Source organism: Humulus lupulus, chromosome 9 (assembly GCF_963169125.1).
Source record: "Humulus lupulus chromosome 9, drHumLupu1.1, whole genome shotgun sequence".
In the NCBI taxonomy this organism is placed as follows: domain Eukaryota; kingdom Viridiplantae; phylum Streptophyta; class Magnoliopsida; order Rosales; family Cannabaceae; genus Humulus; species Humulus lupulus.
This window is the reverse complement of record NC_084801.1, coordinates 18,431,340-18,452,150: the sequence shown is the minus strand read 5'-3', so window position 1 is coordinate 18,452,150 and position 20,811 is coordinate 18,431,340. Positions and strand designations below refer to the sequence as shown.

The 20,811-nt window shown below is 33.0% G+C and overlaps 2 protein-coding genes across 10 annotated transcripts; both read right to left on the bottom strand.

Annotated features, from left to right (window-relative positions):
• Nucleotides 1-1,244: 1,244 nt before the first annotated feature.
• LOC133801318 (cold-responsive protein kinase 1-like) lies at nt 1,245-8,132 on the bottom strand. The gene is made up of 8 exons (XM_062239486.1): nt 7,433-8,132; nt 3,758-4,167; nt 3,253-3,384; nt 2,948-3,075; nt 2,460-2,673; nt 2,136-2,370; nt 1,890-2,043; nt 1,245-1,746 (listed from the first exon to the last, which is right to left on the bottom strand). Exons 1-8 carry the CDS (start codon nt 7,819-7,821, stop codon nt 1,417-1,419), a joined length of 1,992 nt encoding a protein of 663 aa, XP_062095470.1. The 5' UTR covers nt 7,822-8,132; the 3' UTR covers nt 1,245-1,416.
• Nucleotides 8,133-8,811: 679 nt separating this feature from the next.
• Nucleotides 8,812-14,335, bottom strand: LOC133802076 (pentatricopeptide repeat-containing protein At4g31850, chloroplastic). 9 transcript variants are annotated; one of them, XM_062240318.1, is made up of 5 exons: nt 10,614-14,335; nt 10,214-10,304; nt 10,070-10,126; nt 9,605-9,709; nt 8,812-9,517 (listed from the first exon to the last, which is right to left on the bottom strand). In XM_062240318.1, exon 1 carries the CDS (start codon nt 13,985-13,987, stop codon nt 10,643-10,645), a length of 3,345 nt encoding a protein of 1,114 aa, XP_062096302.1. In that variant the 5' UTR covers nt 13,988-14,335; the 3' UTR covers nt 8,812-9,517; nt 9,605-9,709; nt 10,070-10,126; nt 10,214-10,304; nt 10,614-10,642. The 9 variants fall into 9 exon arrangements, with proteins under 9 accessions (XP_062096302.1, XP_062096304.1, XP_062096299.1 ...); XM_062240320.1 differs by having other exon boundaries at nt 10,060-10,126; nt 10,229-10,304; XM_062240315.1 differs by having other exon boundaries at nt 10,229-10,304.
• Nucleotides 14,336-20,811: the final 6,476 nt, after the last annotated feature.

The following is a 20,811-nucleotide window of genomic DNA, read 5'->3' as shown; positions in this document are numbered from 1 at the left end:
TTTAAAACAAAACATATCATCAACATGTATAAAGCAAAAATAGAGAGAAACCACAAATAATCACAAGAGACGAACAACACGTGCACATCACATTGTCCACTAAATCCCTAACTTCCGATACCTACTATAAAAATCCGACATCCTAAACTAGGTAACCGTGCTTGATAACCACCACAAGGGGTGGTTGAGATCACTTCTTGTGCAGGTTCTAAGTCTTTGCACCTACAGATGAGTGAATACATGACCTGCCTATGATGACACAAAGACTGGGTCATGAAGCAACAATATTCACCAATAATATCAGTAAAACCATATGCATGCAAGAGTAGAATAATTAAATAACACATTCCCCTTATTTCAGAAATATTTAGCACTCAGTGCCCTTAGAATGGTCTAAAAAAGCATGCAAATTAAGTTTTCATTTTCCAAATATTCTATAACATCATAAAATTGGAATATGTATAATGTTATTCATCACATATAACAAGTCTAATAACCAAGTTCAGTTCTTACCTCCTTAGGATCACTATCCTTTGTCCAAAAAGACGTTCCTAAGCCCCCTATTCCTAGGTTCTAAGTAGCTTAATCCAGTTCAAAGTTACTTTAACCTACAATCCTCAATTGAACAAACAATTATCATTGTCGTAATATACTTTTCATGTTGAATCCAATGACACATAGTATGATGCTATTGAAAGACAGTAAAAAATCCCACCTCTGTCACGCATAATGGCGATCTGCAGTGGCCAATGCGGTGCTCTGGCAATGGTGACAAAAATTAACTTTGACTTTCTCTATATCTAAAGGGTCTTCTCCATAAGTACATCATGAAAGTATGACCCATTTGTCCAAACAACCATTGTTATCGCCGGAAAATACTTCTAAAGGTAGAAAAATGGTGTATTGACCGAAATCGTTTAGTGGACGACATTCCTATTGTAATGCTAATTCCAACGGTAACAACCACTCGTCAAAAGGTAGCTGAAGTTGGCCGGAATATCGACTCAAAGTTTTAAATGTAAAACTTTGGAGTTTCCATTTAGTCACAGCTCCGATTGCCACCAAACGTGGGGTTGTTGTCGTTGCTGGTTAGTGGTGTTACAGCTCCGGCGGGTGTGGAAATGGAGCTCTGGCTGTGCTTCGACTGTGCTTGGCCGTGGCTTGCGGAAGAGAGAGAGAGAAGGAAAGAAAAAGAAAGAGAAGAGAGCAGAGGTCGTCGGGGAGAGTGGAAAGGAAAAAGAAAGTTGTAAGAAAAAATTGAGCCAAGTGGGTCCTACCTTTATCTAAAAATATAATATTTTATTTAAAATAAAAAAATTTGGGTTTTTACATTTACACAGATGTATACTCTTAAGTTCGAAAAGGTTTTATACATACTGAAATATTACAGACAGTTCAATTAACTAACTTGAAAGTTCAGCGACCCGAAATTCGAGATATGGAGGCAGTAGCATTGGACGTAGAAGATGAAGCAGTAGAGGTCGAATTGTCTCCTCGTGGCTTTTGATGCGCATCAACGAAGACAGGCCTGGTCAGCGGCCGAGACTCCTCCACTACTGATGATGAGTTCTTCGTTTTGAGCAAAACGACAACTTCAGACATCGTAGGCCTCATGGCAGGTGATGATTGTATGCACATAAGAGCAATTTCTATGAGTCTCTTCACTGTTTCTCCTTCGTACTCATCCACCTCCAGCCTTTCATCCACCAACTCCATGTGCTTGTTATTCTCATAAAGATTCCATGCCTGTACGTAATATGAACGAAATCCAAGTAAATTTTCCAACTTAATTAATATATATATGTATATGAACACTAAAGTTTTATGTATAATTTGGTATCATTAAATGAATAATCTCTTTAATTAGGAAAAAAAATATGAATTATTACCCGTTGAAGGAGGTATTGACCATCTGGATCACTCTCTTTAATCTCAGTGCTCTTTTGGCCACTTATGATTTCAAGCATAACCACACCATAACTATAGGTATCAGCCTTCTCTGACAACTGCCCATGAATTGCATATTCAGGTGCTGTGTATCCCCTGAAATATATTATATGATTGATAATAAATTAAGAGATTATGCACATGAATCGTTCGAGTTGGGGAATTCATAATTAACTAAGAAGACTTACAAAGTTCCGGCAAATCTGGTGCTGAGATGAGATCGATCTTGAGGCAAAAGCTTAGCCAAACCAAAGTCAGCAATTCTAGGGTTGAAATCATCATCTAAAAGAATGTTACTTGTTTTAATATCTCTGTGTATTATACACACATGGAATTCCTCATGTAGATAAGCAAGACCCCTTGCTGTCCCCATTATTATATTATGTCTTTGACTCCAATTCAGACTTCCTCTTCGTTGGTCTCCTGCAAGGATGCATGGTCCATGCATATTATATATATTAGAGAGAAAGAGAGAATAATTTTAGTAATTAATATTAATTATTATTAATTACCGAATAAGAATCTGTCGAGACTGCTATTTGGCATGAACTCATAGACAAGAAGAAGCTCTGGGCCATTGTTGCAACAACCAAGAAGTCGCACCAAATTGCGGTGATGAACATTGCTTATCAGCCTCACTTCACTTTCAAAATCAGCTTTTCCTCTTTGTGTCTGTCCTATTGCTAGCTTTTTCACTGCTACGATTTTCCCATTCCTCAAACTCCCCTGTTTATTAATATATATATATATATATGTTCGGTCAGTCAGTTTATTAAAGATATATATGTGTTTGAAATGCTTTAGGATCATACATTATTAGGATTCTCATACATCAATTTTTTTTACCTGGTAACATAAATTTTAATCATTAAACATTACTCAATGGTTGTAATCAACTTATACTACAAAAAGAAAAAGAAAGATTAAAATGCCTGCAAAAGTATATGCAATTTATATCAAAACTCATATGTATTTTACTTTCGAGATTTCATGAGATCACCTTGTAAACGTCGCCAAAACCACCTTCTCCAAGTTTATTTTCTTCACTAAAATTCTTGGTTGCATTTTTCAAATCCTTATACTTATAATTTACAGGACCTTGCAATTCCGTACCTCCCAAAATGTTACCTGTATGAGGGAGGGAGTAATATGCTTAAATCAATATCTATAATTATCTTCTTATTAAAACTAAACAAATCCACCGTCATGAAATTAATATATTTTCTTCTATCTTTCTCTTTAATTATTTGGCTTCAAACAATTATTAATCTAGCCATGCACAATGCAAATATTTATTCAAATTACCTCTGTCAATTGCATGTGGCTTTCTCGAATATCGTTTAAACCAAATGAAAATTCCAACTATGATCAAGAGTGCTAGACCACCTACACCTCCTGCTACGCCTCCAATTATGGCTTTCTTGCTTGAACTGCCTCCTGCCAGGATTAATTAATATATAGACCCTTATATCTATTATTGGACGAAGAACACATCTCAAAGAGATTAAAATACAAAAAAGATTGGTTGATATGTGCACTCAAAACTAAATTTACGTGTTTTACTCTAAGTATATATATATATAGAATGTTGCTCTGATACATCTTAATATGTTAAACACTACATAATGCGATAATTGACCATTAGTGTAATTTAATATTGAATTTCACATACTTATTTATTTTAAATTATATTATGTTGTATCATATGGTGTTGAACGTGCCTACATATCAATACTCTAAATATAACTAGATATAAATATATATATGTGTGTGTGTGCTAATTCGAATAAGTTAAGAAAAAATGACTGACCATTGTTTAAGAAGGGAGCCAAATTGGTGGTCTGATTATCAGCAAAAAATGAAGCATTTGAGTACCTAAGAAAACAGCCGGCATCGACCGCTCTACCTTCGGAGTCAGGAAGGCAAATTTGGAGGTTGGCATAGGCCACTTTCAAGCAGTCAAGGCAGCCACTGCTGCTCACCGTCTGCGCGCATTGCGCCATGCCATACACCGTCAAGTTTCCGCCACCTGCGCCTACTACTTCCTTCTTTTCCGCCGCGAAGAAGCCGTTAATCTTGGGCGTTGCGGCTTGAAGAGTTGTTAAAACATCGTCGACCGTGGAAGTGAATGCGGCGGGGCTGTGTGGTATCGTCTTCTTACCGCAGATTCCTACGTTGCCTGGGAGAGTGGTTTGGTCGAAAAATCCATTGGTCTCGTACCTTCATTTCCATCGTTATTAATTGCATGCATGCATGTCCAATATAATAATCTCATTAAATATTTTTTTATTTATTTTGATGAAATTAATCAACTCAAAATTAAGAAATTTAGAAACTAGAAAATTGACAGAATGATCATCATATATAACAAGACTAATAAATCTAACTTATTATTCTCTTGCCATTTCATGCGTATTATTGAATAAAAAGAATTATACTATTTTATTATTTTCTTGGTTGTTTATTATTTATTTATATATTTATAATTTAATTAGTATAAAAATAATACTTAATATTCAACAAATCAATATAAAATTATTTGTCCAACACAATTTTCATAATTTATTTTAATATTACCAAAATATTCATATATTTTAAGTATTTATTATTATACCATTTAATAAAAAACCTAAGAAAAAACAATTTTTTAATTCTTATGTTTATAATTTATTAATTTTATCCAATTATATTTTTTTAGTTTTTTAAAAATCAAATATTAAATTCTTTTAAAATATATTATGTGTTTAATATAAAGATAGTATGATTATATATATATATATACTTTTTTTTTTAAAAATAGTATAATTTTTTAAATAAATAATTCTTGTTTTTCATTTCTATATATTATTTAGAATTTGTTTTAGTCTACATTTATCGAAAAACTTAGTACTTAACTATATACCACCATATATATAATCAATTATATCATATATAGCTAGGGGTGTATCATATATAGCTAGGAGTGTTCATATAAACCGCAAATCGCGGTTTGGAACCAAACCACACCGCACCAAACCGCCAAAAACCGTAACCAATGAAACTGTTTTTCAATGGTTTGGTTTAACCAGACCGCTGAAGGTTTCTAATTTTTTAAAACCAATTAAACCGGACCGGACCGTAATTTTTTCTAAAAAAATAAATTTTAGAAATGATGGTTCAAAGGTTTGAACATCTACACTTAAGTTAATATAAAGTCTACCAAACCATCTAAGCCAAACAATTTGATTGTTTATGGTATGTTTTAGTAATATTTAATACATGCACAAGTTTCTAAAACTAAAAAAAAAAAATGTAAAGTCCCACATTGTTTAGAAAGTAAACATTTCTTTTTCTCACTTCTATAAAATGATTCAAAATACTTAACTTACAACAACAAAGACAATAAACTTCTTGTAGACTTTTATAGTCTTAAAAGTAAAGCTAAAATTATTATTATTTAAATACAATTATTTAGTTAATTATTTTATAATAAAAAAAATTTTAAATTTTAATAATTTGGTTATATGGTTAAAATCAAACCAAACCGCACTAAACCGATGGTTTGGTTTGGTTTAGTTTTTCATTTTGAAAAAACCGCATAGGCGGTTTGATTTAAAAATTCTTCTAAACCGCACCAAATCAAACCGTGTACACCCCTATATATAGCACTATATACTATACATTCATATATAAAACTATTAATATTTATATTATGTACCCCGCTGGGACCTCTTTGAAATAAGTTAAAACTTGGAATTTATATATTGTTATTTTTTACATAGAAAAATATATTTATTTCAAGAGCTGCTCATTTGTCTTATGATTTTTATTTTATTATTATTATTTTTGGCTTGGGGTTATTGTTTCTCATTGTTTTGGACATATCACATTGTCCCCATACAAGCATTGACCTCAATTATTTCATTCAATAATAAAACTACCATATTATATAAATATATATATTATATTATATATAAATCAGCTCCTAGAATATTTTTATATGGGAAGACAGAGAAATAAACGACGTGAAATATTAAAAGTTATAATCAAGAGGAGATAATTCCATTGGAGCCTTCTTTATGGAAAAACTAGGTAGGGGAGCTACTTATTAAATAATCAATTGTCTCTTTCTTTATTTGAATGGTTTATACTTTTTTTTATCTGTGTTTTGTCTCAGGTTAGACCTTATATTTTGATAAATTATTTTTTAAACCCTATATTTTATAAAATAGTTAAAATAGAATCCTAAACTCGATTTTGGTCAATGTTTTCTCAACTAAAATCACAAATAATTTATCAAACTAACAAAAATAAAATCATTCTGCTTAAAAACTGTATTGTTATATTCAATTTTTTTTCATCAAAATTGAATTTATGGTTATATTTTAACTATTTTACAAAATATATGATCTAAAAAATAATTTATCAAATCACAATGTTCAAACAGATAACGGACAAAACACATATTCAAAAAAGTATAAACTCTTATTTTAATAAACAAATATATAAAATTTATAGTCGGCAGTGACTAACTAGCTGCTACAAAAAGTCAATGCATATTTTAGGTTACTTTTCCTAATCTCATTTTCCAATTCACGGAGATGGGGTAATTTTCTGATCTCCATAGAAGCAAATAACAATAAATAAATATAATACATATATTATAAAATTCAAATACATTAAAGCAAAACTTAATTAAGTTATATATTTTTTCAACTACGTACGTACATAGATAGAGAAGAGGCTAGTATTCCTGACAAAAAAAAAAAAGAGAGTTGTAAAAAATTAAAGTCATATATATAATTAACTAAAACATTTTGTTTTTTGATAAATATTGGTTATATAAAAATTCAAACTTTACTTTTTTTGGATCTCAGTTTAAAGGGGAAGAGAATTAATTTTTTAAAAATGTAAATGTCTTTTTATAAATATTGAAGAAAAAAAAGATTAATAACATTTGAAGATAAATTTTAAAACGATATATTGCTATTAAGTACTCATGAAATGTAAAATTTACAAGATGATATTGATTTATAATATTGCATATTTTCTTAATTTTCAAGTTCTTTGTTATTTATTGATTTTGTGCAGTTTGATTGATGAAAAAAAGGGAAGATATTTTAGACTTGTTTTTTAATATTTTGATGTAAAGAAATGCAATATTAATTTTTAAATGATAATTAATGAAATAGTTTTACTTGAGTAGGTGATTGATTTTATAGGAATATAAATATATATATATATATACTAGGTGCAAACAATGCAAAAGTACTCGTATATGTATATTTGTGTACACACGATAATATTTATATTTTTGTTATGTATATATTTTATATATATTACTATAAATTTATTGTATACTATATAATATCTACAAAGAAAAAAAACTGAGGTGGGGGCTTTACCTGGCCCATGTATAGCTTCGGCCATGCTCATCAATGTCATCATGCTTGTAAAATTTATACAGTTACGTGTATGTTACGCAACAGAAAAAAGAAAGTTTTACCTTAGAAAGCAGCCATCGTAAATGACGCGAGCACCATTGGCTGCCGAGCAATTGCGGATTTGCTTCTCTGCGGCTGCAAAGCAAGCAGCACAGTCGGCAGCGGACAGGTAGTCCCTGCACTGCGCCATGGCATAGACGGGGTCTGATCCCCGTGCTTGCTGCGCCGTCGCAAACCGCTTATCGCCGCCGCGGAGCTGTGCCCTGAGGTCGGAGAAAGTGGCGTTGAGATTGGTGAAGAAATCGGTGAAGTCCGTGGCATTGTACTGGCTGCATCCTTGGTTCAAGAGCTTGGTTTGTGGGTCTGCTGAGCTGCTGAACGGTCCCAAACTCAGCGCCTGCAGCCACAGCCACCACACAATTATTGTTACTATTACAGGCTTTGGCGCCATTTATCTTAGCCGATTATGTTGTTGTTCTTATATAAATACACATATATTCCAAACTCTGATTATGTTACTAGAAATGTTTGTTTAAATATATATGAAGAGAATGATATTATATAGGAAAGATAATAAATGGACTTAGTTATAATTGGCTGTCCAAAAACTCTTGTCTACCAATGAGAGGAAGGCCGGTGTGATTAGTGCTGGTCTTCTTCCAATAGTGACAATATGTAATAAAGTAATACAGTTAATATTAAAAAATCCCACTTTCGAATTTCTACAATAAAATTTGTTTTCTAGCTATATGTTATTTATTTCATAAACTATGGAAGTACAATTTCAATAACATAGTGCCTCTGCAATTATAAAGCTAATTTGATAGTACATATATACATTAATAAAATGCATTAATTTGACATAATATAATATTATATTCGGCAGGCGCAGACTATAATTTTGATGGTTTTTTACCAGGAGTTAGAAGATATATGGGTTGATCTTTATTACATAGTTCTATTTTAATCTATAATGCAGAATCGCCATATTTTAGATCCACTTGAGTTTAGTTTAAGTCTATTTTATAAGTTTTGTAACGTTTTTTTCTATATTGTAAAGATATAGAAACTATGGAAGAAATTACATAATCAAAGACACGGTACTAGAAAGTGATTTAGAGAAAAGAAACTTGTCAAGTAGAACTCTATTTTGAATCCTCTGTGTGTGTATGGATTTGCAAGTTACATGAAAGCAAATCAATTTGGTTTAGACTTCATCAAAAATTAAGTCATGAATTTGATAATAAAGAATATATATATATATATATATATATAAAATGATTGCTAAGACTTAATTATTCCAAAAATTTCAATGAGACTATGTAGCCCATGCATCATATGGTAAGTGGATTAGGCATCTAAATTAATTTTTTTAAATATCCTTTTTAGCTTCATAACAAAATCATATGATAAAAATTGTTCAATCCTATCTAATCGAATGTTGCAAATCGAATCTTACTTAACATAGAAGTGTAGTTGTGTTAACTTATGAAATTCCCTGTACTTATAGTTTGATTAGATCACAATTATTCAAGTTTAAAGAGTTTATTTAACATTGTATGGCAACATGCTTGAGGGATAGGCGATATGGTGCACACTGTTCAGCTAAGTGCTTAGCTTTTTCATATCAGATATCTCCCACCACTAAGCAGATGGTATCTCCATGGATTTATCATCACTTTCTGTATTATCTTCATAGCCTCCTCCAACTTGTTCAATTCTTTCCCACCAATTACCAATTGTGAGCGAGCAAACAAATGCAGAGGAAGTCGTTATCAATGCCTGACCAGCCGGAGGAGATAAGGTGATAAGGTGCACACTGTTCAGCTAATTGCTTAGCTTTTTTCATATCAGATATCTCCCTCCACTAAGCAGATGGTATCTCCATGGATTTATCATCACTTTCTGTATTATCTTCATAGCCTCCTCCAACTTGTTCAATTCTTTCCCACCAATTACCAATCGTGAGCAAGCAAACAAATGCAGAGGAAGTCGTTATCAATGCCTGACCAGCCGGAGCTGAATATGCCCTCACTGAATACATTTGGGATAATTCCACTTTCTCTTCCTGCTAGAAGGACTTCATCAGTACGGACACTTTGTACATTGGAGTATTGGACTGGAAACTACTCTCCCATGCATAACACCTGATCCAAATTCAAGATATTCCCAATAAACACCAAATCTTTCAGAAAGAAAAACAATCAATAATATAAATTCAATAAAAATCATACTTCACAGTGTCCATTGCAGCCAAAATTTCATTCATGAAGCCAATTCTCTAGTCTGTACGTTGCGATCCCTCCTCAGAAAATTGCTGCATCTTGCATATGACGTGTCTGTTCCCACAAAATTACAAGAAACATTAAGACTAAATAATTTGATAGCAAATACAAAGACCATCATACCCTAAGAAAAGCTTTCCAGACCAGGAGAAGAAACATTTAAAATGAAATATTACACGCAGTGGACAATACTTGAATGATGAAACATAAGATGAATAGGAGATCCTCTACTCATACATTTATTATGATTAACACCAACTCTGTGGAGATAATAAATTACTATACATAGGATTTCCAAATCCTGATTCCTGATTCCTAAATAAAAATCTAACCAGAAGAGATTGCATCTGTGTACATATAAATAGGGAGAAAGAAATGGTACTCATGGAAAATTTGAAACGCACAACTTCTAACCTTGAACGAAGACATAAGAACCAGCATCAGTGCACCAATCAGTGAAGCGACACTACCCTGTATATGCAGCACGTGAGGAAGGCTATAACCATAGGCCAAAAATTGATGAAAGATTTTCATGGCATAGCTTAAGAAAGTTATAACTTTTAGATCAATTACAGGAAGTCAAGGTCATGCTGCAGTGCCTTCTCATATCTTGCAGAATCAAAGGCTGATCCAAATAAGATGTTATGTCCTATCAAAATGAAAGTAGAAAGCAATTGCGAAACTTGGTTCAGATACATATTCACAAATGGAGCAACATTCCAATCAATGTCACCGAGCCCAAGGGGATTAGTATGGAAGAAAACCAATGGAGCTCTTAATATAAGATATTTTGTGTAAGAATAATAGACTTCACTCATCAATAGAATTTTTATAAACATCAAAACATGTATATCACTTTACAAACGGAAAATAACATGTTAAATTTGAAACTAAACTGATTTTTATCTGCTGTAAATCATACTTTACTAGAAAATATTGAAAAGGAAAGTAACTCTACCACGTAAGTAATTCAATAAAAAGAAGCACTCAAGTTTCATTAGGAAGTTGTGCAAACGTTCCCACATTTGGATCACAGCCACCAACCATCATTTTCTTGTAAACGGCATATGCATGGTCTTGATTCCCTGATGTGCTGTAGGCTCGAATGAGAGCATTGTAGGTGAAAACATCAGGTTCAAAACCCTTAAGCTGTAGTTCTTCATACATACTCCCAGCTTGCTCTACCATTCCCGCAATCCCAAGACTGAGTATTAGCGAGTTGTATGTGTACAGATCAGGAAAAATTCCTCTGCCCCGCATTTCAGCGTAGAGAGATAGAGCTTCTTCTACCCTTCGTGATCTTCCAAGGGCATTAATCAATAGGTTGTAACAAACTGAATCAGGACTAAGGCCAGCCTGCTTTAGTTCGTCAAAGTAATACAGAGCATCATCAATTTCTCCTAGAAGGCAGAAAGAATCCACAAGAATCGTGTAAGACTTTAAGTCTGGTCTTATTCCTTCTTTAACCATTCTTTCAAACAACTGACAGGCAGTTTCCACATCTCCTGTTTTCCCATACCCATTTATAAGAATATTAAAAATCGCACAGTTAGGTTTGCATCCATATTCTACCATCTCCTCAAAGAAAAGCATTGCTTCTTCATGTCTTCCTGACTTGAAAAGTCCATCAATGAGCGGTCCGTATGTACTGGGAGAGGGGGAGAAATCACGACCTACACAATCATAGTAAAAACCGATAGCCTTATCCACACTACTAAATTTCACTAAACTGGAAATGAGTATATTATAAGTGATTGTGTTAGGCTTGCATCCCCTACTACACATCTCTTCATATAATCCAAAGAGTTCCGTGATTTTCCCAGACTTCCCATGCGCATCAAGTAACAAGTTGTAGGTGAAAGCATCAGGGACACAACCAACCCTTTTCATTTCATTGAAAAGATCCCAAGCCTTGTCAGTAATATGAACTCTAAGAAGCCCTTCAATCAAACAATTGTATGATTCCAAAGTAGGCTTTAATCCTAAAGTCCCAGAAAATTTTGCAAACAAATATTCTGCATGAAGAGCTTTCTTACACTTACACAACACCCTTATTAGAGGTACAAGTACAGAGTCATCCAGGCATACTTTATCGGATACTAACTTTTCAACAAATAAAATGACTGTATCAGTGTCAGCTTCAACCAGAGTCCCTCCAATCAAATCTTCCCAAAAGGGCCCATCTACACGAACCCCAACCTGGTACACAAAACTCTTGACGATCTTAAATGCATCCTCAATCCGGCCAGCCTTTATTACACCTGGAATGACAGTGAACATAGTTACATGATCAGGATAAAGAGATTTCTTCATCTGATGGAAAAACCAAAATGCATCGTTAACTCTGTTTTCTTTGATTAATCCATAAATGATTGTGTTGTAAGTGAAGACATCAGGACGGCAGTTCATTGTTGACATTTTACAAAGCATTTCCAAAGCAAGTGGCACCTCATCATTCTTACAGAGGCAATCAAGGATAGTGTTAAAAGTTATTGTGTTTGGAGGACAGCCGTGCTCTACCATACTCTCAAATATTTCAATTGATTTTTGGACTTGACCTTCTTTCCTTAATCCAGCAAGCAACGTGTTGAAGGTTACAACTGAGGGAGTGAGCTTCATGTCTTTCAGTCTGTAAAACATTTGCCATGCTTCATCAACTCTGTCAGTCTTGTAAAGCATGTCAATTAAAGAATTAACTATAATTACATCAGGTTCACACCCTTGCTTTACCATCTCAGAGAGTAACTTAATGGCTTCATCTACTCTCCCCGCCTTACTATAGCATCGCATTATCAGGTTGTAAGTTACCGAATTAGGAGTAAGCCCGCTAATTTTGAGCCCATCAAAAATTTCTTTTGCTTCTTGAATTCTACCTGCTTTAGCAAGACTATATAAAGAAGCATTGCAAGCTACAATATTTGGAACAATGCCTTTACTTTTCATCTGCTCAAAGGTCTTAATAGCTTTAACAGAATCACCAGACTTTCCATGGTAGTCAATGAAAAGAATGTATGTATAAGCAGTAGGCATGACGCCCAGGGATTCCATATTATTGAAAAGTTTTAAAGCCTCATCCAATCTTCTTTCCCTTAGTAGTCCACCAATCAAAGTGTTGTAAGTATGAAGATTTGGTGAGATCCCTTTCTCCTTCATGTCATCCAGAGTATCAAATGCTTTGTCAACATTGCCTGCTTTGCATAAAGCATCTATAAGAATGGTGAATGTAACTACATCAGGATCATAACCATCAGCTTCCATTTCATCCCAAATTTCTTTTACAGTGTCCAATTCTCCACAATCACTTAACTTGTCCAACAAAGTAATGTAAGTTACACGATCAGGTTTATGACTGCTAGCTCTCATCTTAACAAACAAAGTCTTTGCATTATCAAGTTTACCTGCGTTACAGAGAGCATCAATGAGAACTGTATAAGTAATTACATCTGGCCCGCATCCCTCTTCATCCATTCTCTTCAATAAAGCATAAGCCTCATCAATTTTCCCGGCCCTTCCAAGAACTCTAATGCATATAGTAAATGTATAAATATTAGGCCTCAATCCCAAATGTTCCATCTCTTCTAACAAACCCATTACAGTTCGAGTATCCCTTCTCTTTCCAAACGCTACCATAAGTGCTGAATAAGTCTTCAAGCTAGGCTTCATCCCTTCCATGACCACTCTGTTGTAAACCTCCAAAGCCTCCCTACAAAACCCTGACTGGAGAAGCAAATAAATCAACCCATTATATGAATAAGCATTCAAAACGAACCCAACCTTTCTCATCTTCTCAAGCGCAATTGGTGCTTGTCGAATTCCACCCCTTATGAAAAGACCTTTAAAAATAGCAAGATAAGTGTTCAAATTCCGGTTGACAATTTTCTTTTGCATGAAATCAAAAACAGTAGCCATATCCTCCACCCTCTTATGAGTCATCAAGACTTCAAGCATGTAATTGCACGTTTCAGTGGTGTGAACAACATTAGGTAACCCAGCCACAACCATAAAATATGAAAAAGCAGAATTTGGGTCCTTAGTAGACTTGAGCATCCTCAGAACCTCCTCTGAAGATTTCACAACTTTCTTCTTATCTTTGGCGAGCTCCACCCCATCCTTTGGGAGTTTCATAACAAACCCACATAAACCCATTCGATTTTTCCTGACATTCGACCTGTTACCCAAGTACCCACATGTCCAAACCTTTAAATTTCCAAAGCTTCGTCTCTTAAATATAGCACTTTGACTCGAAGAAGCTATCACAGTCTCTGTACATGCACAAGTACAACTGAAGCTACCACAATACACACTCGTAGAGCAAACCACTAACAGACCCATCAAAAGAGCTAACAATTGAACAACTCCAAATCAGCACAAGATAGCAATTTCCAGACACAAAAGAAAAGTCTCCACGCGCGTCGTTACTGTTCGTCTAATTGCTTCTGAGAAAAGTATGTATAATATATATATTGCAAGAGAGCAGAGACTTACAGGAGAGGTAAGAAGATAAAAAGAGGTGAACCACTAAACTTTAATGGCCTTAGTAGCTGGAGTCAGGAATGTAGCGATTGGTTATGGCGACTGTAACTGAGATATTTTCATTCATAGAGAGAGAGAGAGGCTTATCTTATTGCCCAAAGTTGATCTCAGCCAAAGACGAAGAGGCTCAACATTCTGGTATTGATATCTACGACATTCGTTCAGCACCCACTACATACACTATTGACGGAACAAAATTGAAGATTTTCTTTTTTATATTTTAGTCCCTTTTCTATAAATTCTTGCTATTATATCCTGCTGGACTTTTTTTATATTTTAACCCCGGGGCATTATATTTGCATTTAGTACACCCTATTTTATTAAAAATTTAATAAATATTATACAATTTTTCCAGCTTGTCCTTATATTTTTCTAATTTTTTTTCTTTTTCATATTCTAACAAATACATATAAATAATATAGATTTTTAAATATTTAAATAAAAAATATATAAAAACTTGTTAAAATAAGAGTTTTTTTCTAAAATATTATACATAATGAAAATAATATAAAATAAAATTATTGAAATTAATAAAAAATAAATTAAAGAATGCCAAAAAAATATTGAGAAAAAGTGTTAGAAATGGTTTTTAAAAAAAATTAATTAATGAGATGCATTTATATATTCTTGGGGTACAAATATAATGACTCTTTAACCCTTCATACATAATATGTGATATGTAATGTAATGTATTTTTTTTTTTTTGGAAATTTGCAGCATTAATATATATGTAGTTTGTTTTGTTGCACCTAAATGTTTATGTAAATTTTTTGGCTCCAAAATACCTATCTTTACACTTTTGGTGCGAATGTTGGTCCCTAGCCATTAAATCTAATCAAACACCTACGTGAAAGTCACGTGTTAATACTTGATAATAATCTATCTATATATTCATATGTTTAACATTTTGAAAAAACACGAAGTCCACAATTTAATTTTTTAAAATAAAGGGTCAAAACGAGTAATCGGCTAAAATATAAGATTTAAAATGGTGTGAATCCTTATTATTAAACATAAATTATATAATTATATATCAAAATTACATTTTATTAAAAAGAAAATTATGCTTTTGAATAAACACATGGTTCAAAGATTATTTTTTAAAAATAAAGAGTCAAAACAGGTAATCGGTCAAAATACAATGATTAAATAATCGATTTACTATTCGTATTTTTAACATTTTGACAAAGCATGAGGTCTAAAAGTTAATTTTTAAAAATAAAGGATCCAAACGGATAATCAGTTATAATAACCCTTACACAAAACATAAATCTTCTTACACATAATTCAAACTTTAAAAAAAACACGCAAAGTGTATGATGATAATAATAATAATAATAATAATAATAATAATAATAATAATAATAATAATAGATAAATAAATAAAAGCACACATATAAAAAGTTGTTTGAATTTTGTTTTCGGTACTTTAATTATTCAGAATTTCTCGAAAACCTGCAGTATGTTCGCTATACAATAAACTGTTGGGGTTTTATGCCCTAATTAAAACTCAAATTCTTTGTAATCTCATTTTATTATCAATAAAAGAATAGAAATCATTTTTTGACTTGGTCAATCACTTTGCTCACATGTTTTATTTTCATGATTATTTATTTAATATAAACTTCTATTAAATCCCGAGCATATAGCTAATCTTATTTATAGTGACGTAATCACAGTGGAATATAAATATGATTATATGTTCAAAAATAAGTTAGTCCTAAGATTAGTCAGTGCACCGGATTTACACTGACTTGCCAATCTACGATATGATCTACTTACACATTACAGTGTTATGTTCTTTCCAGAACATTAGCAAAGTAGATAAGATCGGATGTATTTGTTACATCGGACAGGACCGATATTGACAGTTGATAAGATAAGTAAACATACCGTTATTATCTATTCTAGTCATATCATATAGTTGACCATAGGTCAATTCAATCTCAATTCTGAGTGGTTAGTATTCAAACTGATTGTATTATTTGAGTTCTTTGACTTGTTCGTTACCAGCTTACCCTACGGACTAGCCCATACTTACATCTTGGGAACTCGGTAGTATAATTGAGTGGGAGTGTTAATCATAGATATGAACATCTATAGCTTCTGATGAAGAAGTAAAACGATGGTTTCCTTTTAGTTTGGTTCAAGGTGTTAAATGATAGAGATCTCATTTCAGTAATTAAATTAGTTTACTGAAATATCATTTACAAGGAACTAAGTGTTTTAAGGATAAAATGCAATGAGGGGTAAAACGGTATTTTAGTCCTATCTCATTGTAGACCGTCTATAGAGGATTGAGTGACAATTATGGTTGTAACAATAGATAATTAATAGCGTATCTATATTTGTTATAGAGCGTTCTATGAATTCAAGAGTGCAATTCCAAGTCTATAGTGGAGTCACGAGGAATTAATAAGTTAGTAAATTTATTTGTTAGATTTATGATAACTTATTGGAGCTTGATTTCATAGGCCCATGGTCCCCATTGTACCTTGGATAAAATCATCTAGATAGTCTCAATTAATTGATTTAATCATCAATTAGAATTATCAAAGTTGATCAGGTCAATTTTGGATAGTTTCACAGAGTTGTGTAATTTTGAGAAGAAAAGAGAAATTATGGCAGATTTATTAATTAAGATAAATTGGTATCTAAATTAATAAATAAATTTAAATCAAGGTTCAAATTATAAATAATTAATTTGATAAAGGATTTAAATAATTATTTAATTAATTAAATCAATAGAAAATAACACAGGCCTTGATTTTAAGTCCAATGGGCTTATAATCAAATGGGAAATTTCACGGGCCTATAGCCCATGATAATTTCGACCTAGGGCTTCAAAATGGCTGCTATTTTATTGATTTTTTAATTAAATTAAATGGCCTAATTGAGTCTATAAAAGTAGTGCTTATAGAGAAGTCAAATAAAGGGTTTTTGATAAGTCAGATTTTCTGATAGTTTTATATTCTCTCTAAACACAAGTCCTTTTCTAAGCCTCTTTGTATTTTCTCTTCTTCTCTCTATATCTATCTCATGTGTTGAGAATTGCCCACACTAGTCTAGGTGGTTCTAAGGATACATTGGAAGATCGTGAAGAAAATAGAAGATCGGTTCAGTTTCTTGATAATACTCTGCGACAGAGAGGATACAAGAGTTAGAGAAACTGAAGGAAGGACTCTTAATTCCGCTGCGTATACTGTAAGTATTCTATTTTTGTTTCTCTTTGAATTCAATTTTAGAAACATGTTTTAGGCTATCTCGTATTAATTTGTTTAATATTAGATATACATGAAAATAAATAAAGATCCTGTATAAGTTTATCCAACATAAACATCATCATGAAAAAAACTGCAGCGAAGACGGCCTCACGTGTCCATACATGAAGAATGTTGTACGATTGGGGTGAAAATGAACCCCTATCACACAATCTTTCCAAAAAAAATTGAAAAATATATTTTTTAATCATTACAAAAGAGTCGCTTTCTAGTTTTATTAAATAAATCATAATTGATGACTAGAAATTAGGTTCACATAATTGCTAATTAACAGCATTTTAAACTAATTGGGTTTTTCTTTTTTGTTATAAATTAACAAGGGAAATTTGACTAATGATGTATTAAATAGGGTACCATAACAAAAATATCCTACCCACTATATATACATGTCCATTTGATCCTAGTATTTTCCTTAGTTCAAAAAATACCATTGTCATTTGTTTCCCACTTTCTCTCTCTACTCTCTCAGGCTCTCTCTATTCTCTCCCTCACTCTCTCAGTCTCGAAACCAAAATCCTCAAAATCTCTCTCTCTCTTTTCGCATTCATTGTCGAATCTATGGGCAATGTCTTCCACGACCGCGACCGCACATCAGTGGCAAGAAATCTCGACTGAAGTAGGCGGGTAGGTGAGAAAACCCAAGAGATCGATGAAACAACCCTGAAATAGAAAAGGGTGAGGGATTTACTTATTTATTCTGAAATAAATTGTCTAGATCTAGTTTATTTGTTAATTTTTTGTTCATAGGATAGATCAAGGCTAGGGAATAGTGAAATCTGGGTTTTTTTTCAAGATTTTTGTTCATCTTGACAAAAATTGATAGGCCTCGATAGTATATGTTAGGTTCTGCGTTTGATTGTGCCTCAATAGACCTCGACAGGCCTCGATAAAATTAGGCATAAATTGATTTTTGCATCTGCCTTGATAGGTCTCGATGGGCCTCGATAGGTCTCGATGGGCCTCAATAGGCCTCGATAGAATTAGGCATAAACTGATTTTTGCATCTGCCTCGATAGGTCTCGATGGGCCTTGATAGAGTTAGATATATTTTGATTTTGCATTGCCTCGATAGACCTCGATAGAATTAGGTATTTTTATGATTTAGCATGGGCCTCGATAGGATTCGATAGAATTAGGTATATTCTTATTTTGTTTGTGCCTCGATAGACCTCGACAGACCTCGATAGATCTCGATAGTAATGGTCAGCATCACTATTGTGTGGTGCCTTGGCAAGCCTCGATAGGCCTCGATATTTTATCTACCGTTTGATTTTTTAAAACCTCGATGGGTCTCGACATGCCTCAATGGTCCTCGATGTTTACCAAATTGTTTAAAATATATTCCTAATTTTTTTTTCAGATGCCTGACCTTATTGTACCATTGGAGAATCACTTTCCTGGTCGTGTCACCTATAGGGGTAGTGCTTACTTGGATACTCTTATAGAGCAATTTAGGAGGCATGGGCTAATTGAATAGGAAGAGGCATGCCCGTTGGGACAATTCTTCAAGGATAAGCCATTTAGTTTTTCTGGGGTTCTATTGCATCAGCTTATGTTGCGGAAGGTGGAAAGCAAGAAGCCTGAAGAGGGCCAGTTCTACTTGGGCAACTCTCTCTGTAGACTTGGGATTGCAAAGTTTGCCCAAGCCACCAGGCTGAATTTTGGGAACACACCGTCCCCAGATGAGTTGAGAGAGCATCTTTCAAGTGACCAGATCATCCAAGAATACGTTAATGGTCATTCGAAGGTTAATTTCGGCTAGTTGGAAGATGCTTTGAAGGCCTCGACAAACCCAGAAGATGCATTTAAGTTGGGATTGTGCTATTTGATATAGGGGGTACTGAATGCCTCAGAGAAGACAACACAGATATGGGGTGATTCCCTGAAGATGGTTGAGGATCTTGACTACTTTTTCAAGTATCCATAGGGGAAGTTGTCTTTCAAGAAGGTTATTAGAGGAGTTCAGAAGGACATGCAGAAGTAATTGAAGCATTATGAGGAGAAGAAGAAAGAGGGTTCAAGAAAAAAACAGAAGGAGTCGAAGTATAGCTTCTATGGCTATGACCCCACACTTCTATACTGGGCTTTTGAGGCCATGCCAGCTATTAGGAGTAAGTTCGATGAGAATAGTAGGAACTGTTGGGAATTGTGCCCTGAAAGCATATGTAGTAGACATTGTTTTAAGAAATAAATAAATAAATTGAATTTGTTATGCATATATTTTATGGTCTATATTAATCTGTGATAATATTATGTAAATATCAGAAAAATTCCTAAGTTCATATATGTGATCTCAAACACGTATTGGTACGGGAGGATTGTGTTTGAGATAAATGAACTTGAATAGTTCGCAGTAAAATAAAGTTATGGAATCTTTAGAATAATTACTGCAAGTACAGACCACTAGTATTATAAATACATGTGATCTAGATCCGGATCACTAGTGTAGTAGGATACTTTAGTGGAGGTACTTTATATATTAGAGAATATATAGAACTGGACCAGATATGTTTATTAATACTTAGTTAAATACTGTTACAAAGTATTAATTAAATATATCAACTGATGAGCATATACAAATAGATCTTAATCATGAAGTTACTATGAACTCTTGTTTATGTTATATGAGTTCTTTGATTCACTCGTTAGGGTATGTCAAAACGGTCAGGCTATAAACTTTTGTTTTAGGAACTCATTAATGTAAATGATTAGGGACATAGTATACAGATATGGAATCTATACCTTCTCACAATAAATTGAATAATGGTTCTCTTAAGGGTTGACTTTTGGGACTGAAAGGTTATTGAGCTCAAATTCATAATTCAGTTATGAATTAACCTTCACTAATAAAGTCAATGGTACTTAAGGAAACAAGAGATAATTAAAAGGGTAAAACGGTAATTTTATTCCCGATTAATTATGAACCATTATTAGAGGGTTAATTTGTATGTAATGATTATATCAATGGACACTTTATTGTTATAAAGTACTCAGTAAATGAAATGCCTATAATTACAATAGTGCAGTCTCATATTTATAGTAGAATAATCATGAGATTAATAAATTAAGATAATTTAATTAAAGAGTTTAATTAATAATCATAAATTTATTGGAGCTTGTAATTATAGGTCCATAGGTCCCCACAGCGACTCTATCAACACTATTCAAGGTAAGAGTTGATATAAAGGGAAAAATGGTTGAAAGACATATTTGAGAAGAAATTTGTTCTTCGGGCCAAATATGAAATTATATGATAATAGTGATTAATTAATTAATTACAAATTAGTTGTAATTAACAAAATTAATTAATATTTAATTAATATGTAATTTTTGAAATTATAT

Bases quoted from the DNA above. Each gene is read 5' to 3' on its own strand.
- LOC133801318 (XM_062239486.1), bottom strand. From the start codon at position 7,821: ATGGCGCCAAAGCCTGTAATAGTAACAATAATTGTGTGGTGGCTGTGG. The intron at 2,674-2,947 runs GTGATCTCATGA...ATTAATAAACAG, and splicing joins GTTTTGGCGACGTTTACAAG to GGGAGTTTGAGGAATGGGAA. The intron at 2,044-2,135 runs GTAAGTCTTCTT...AATATATTTCAG, and splicing joins ACCAGATTTGCCGGAACTTT to GGGATACACAGCACCTGAAT.
- LOC133802076 (XM_062240319.1), bottom strand. From the start codon at position 13,987: ATGGGTCTGTTAGTGGTTTGCTCTACGAGTGTGTATTGTGGTAGCTTC.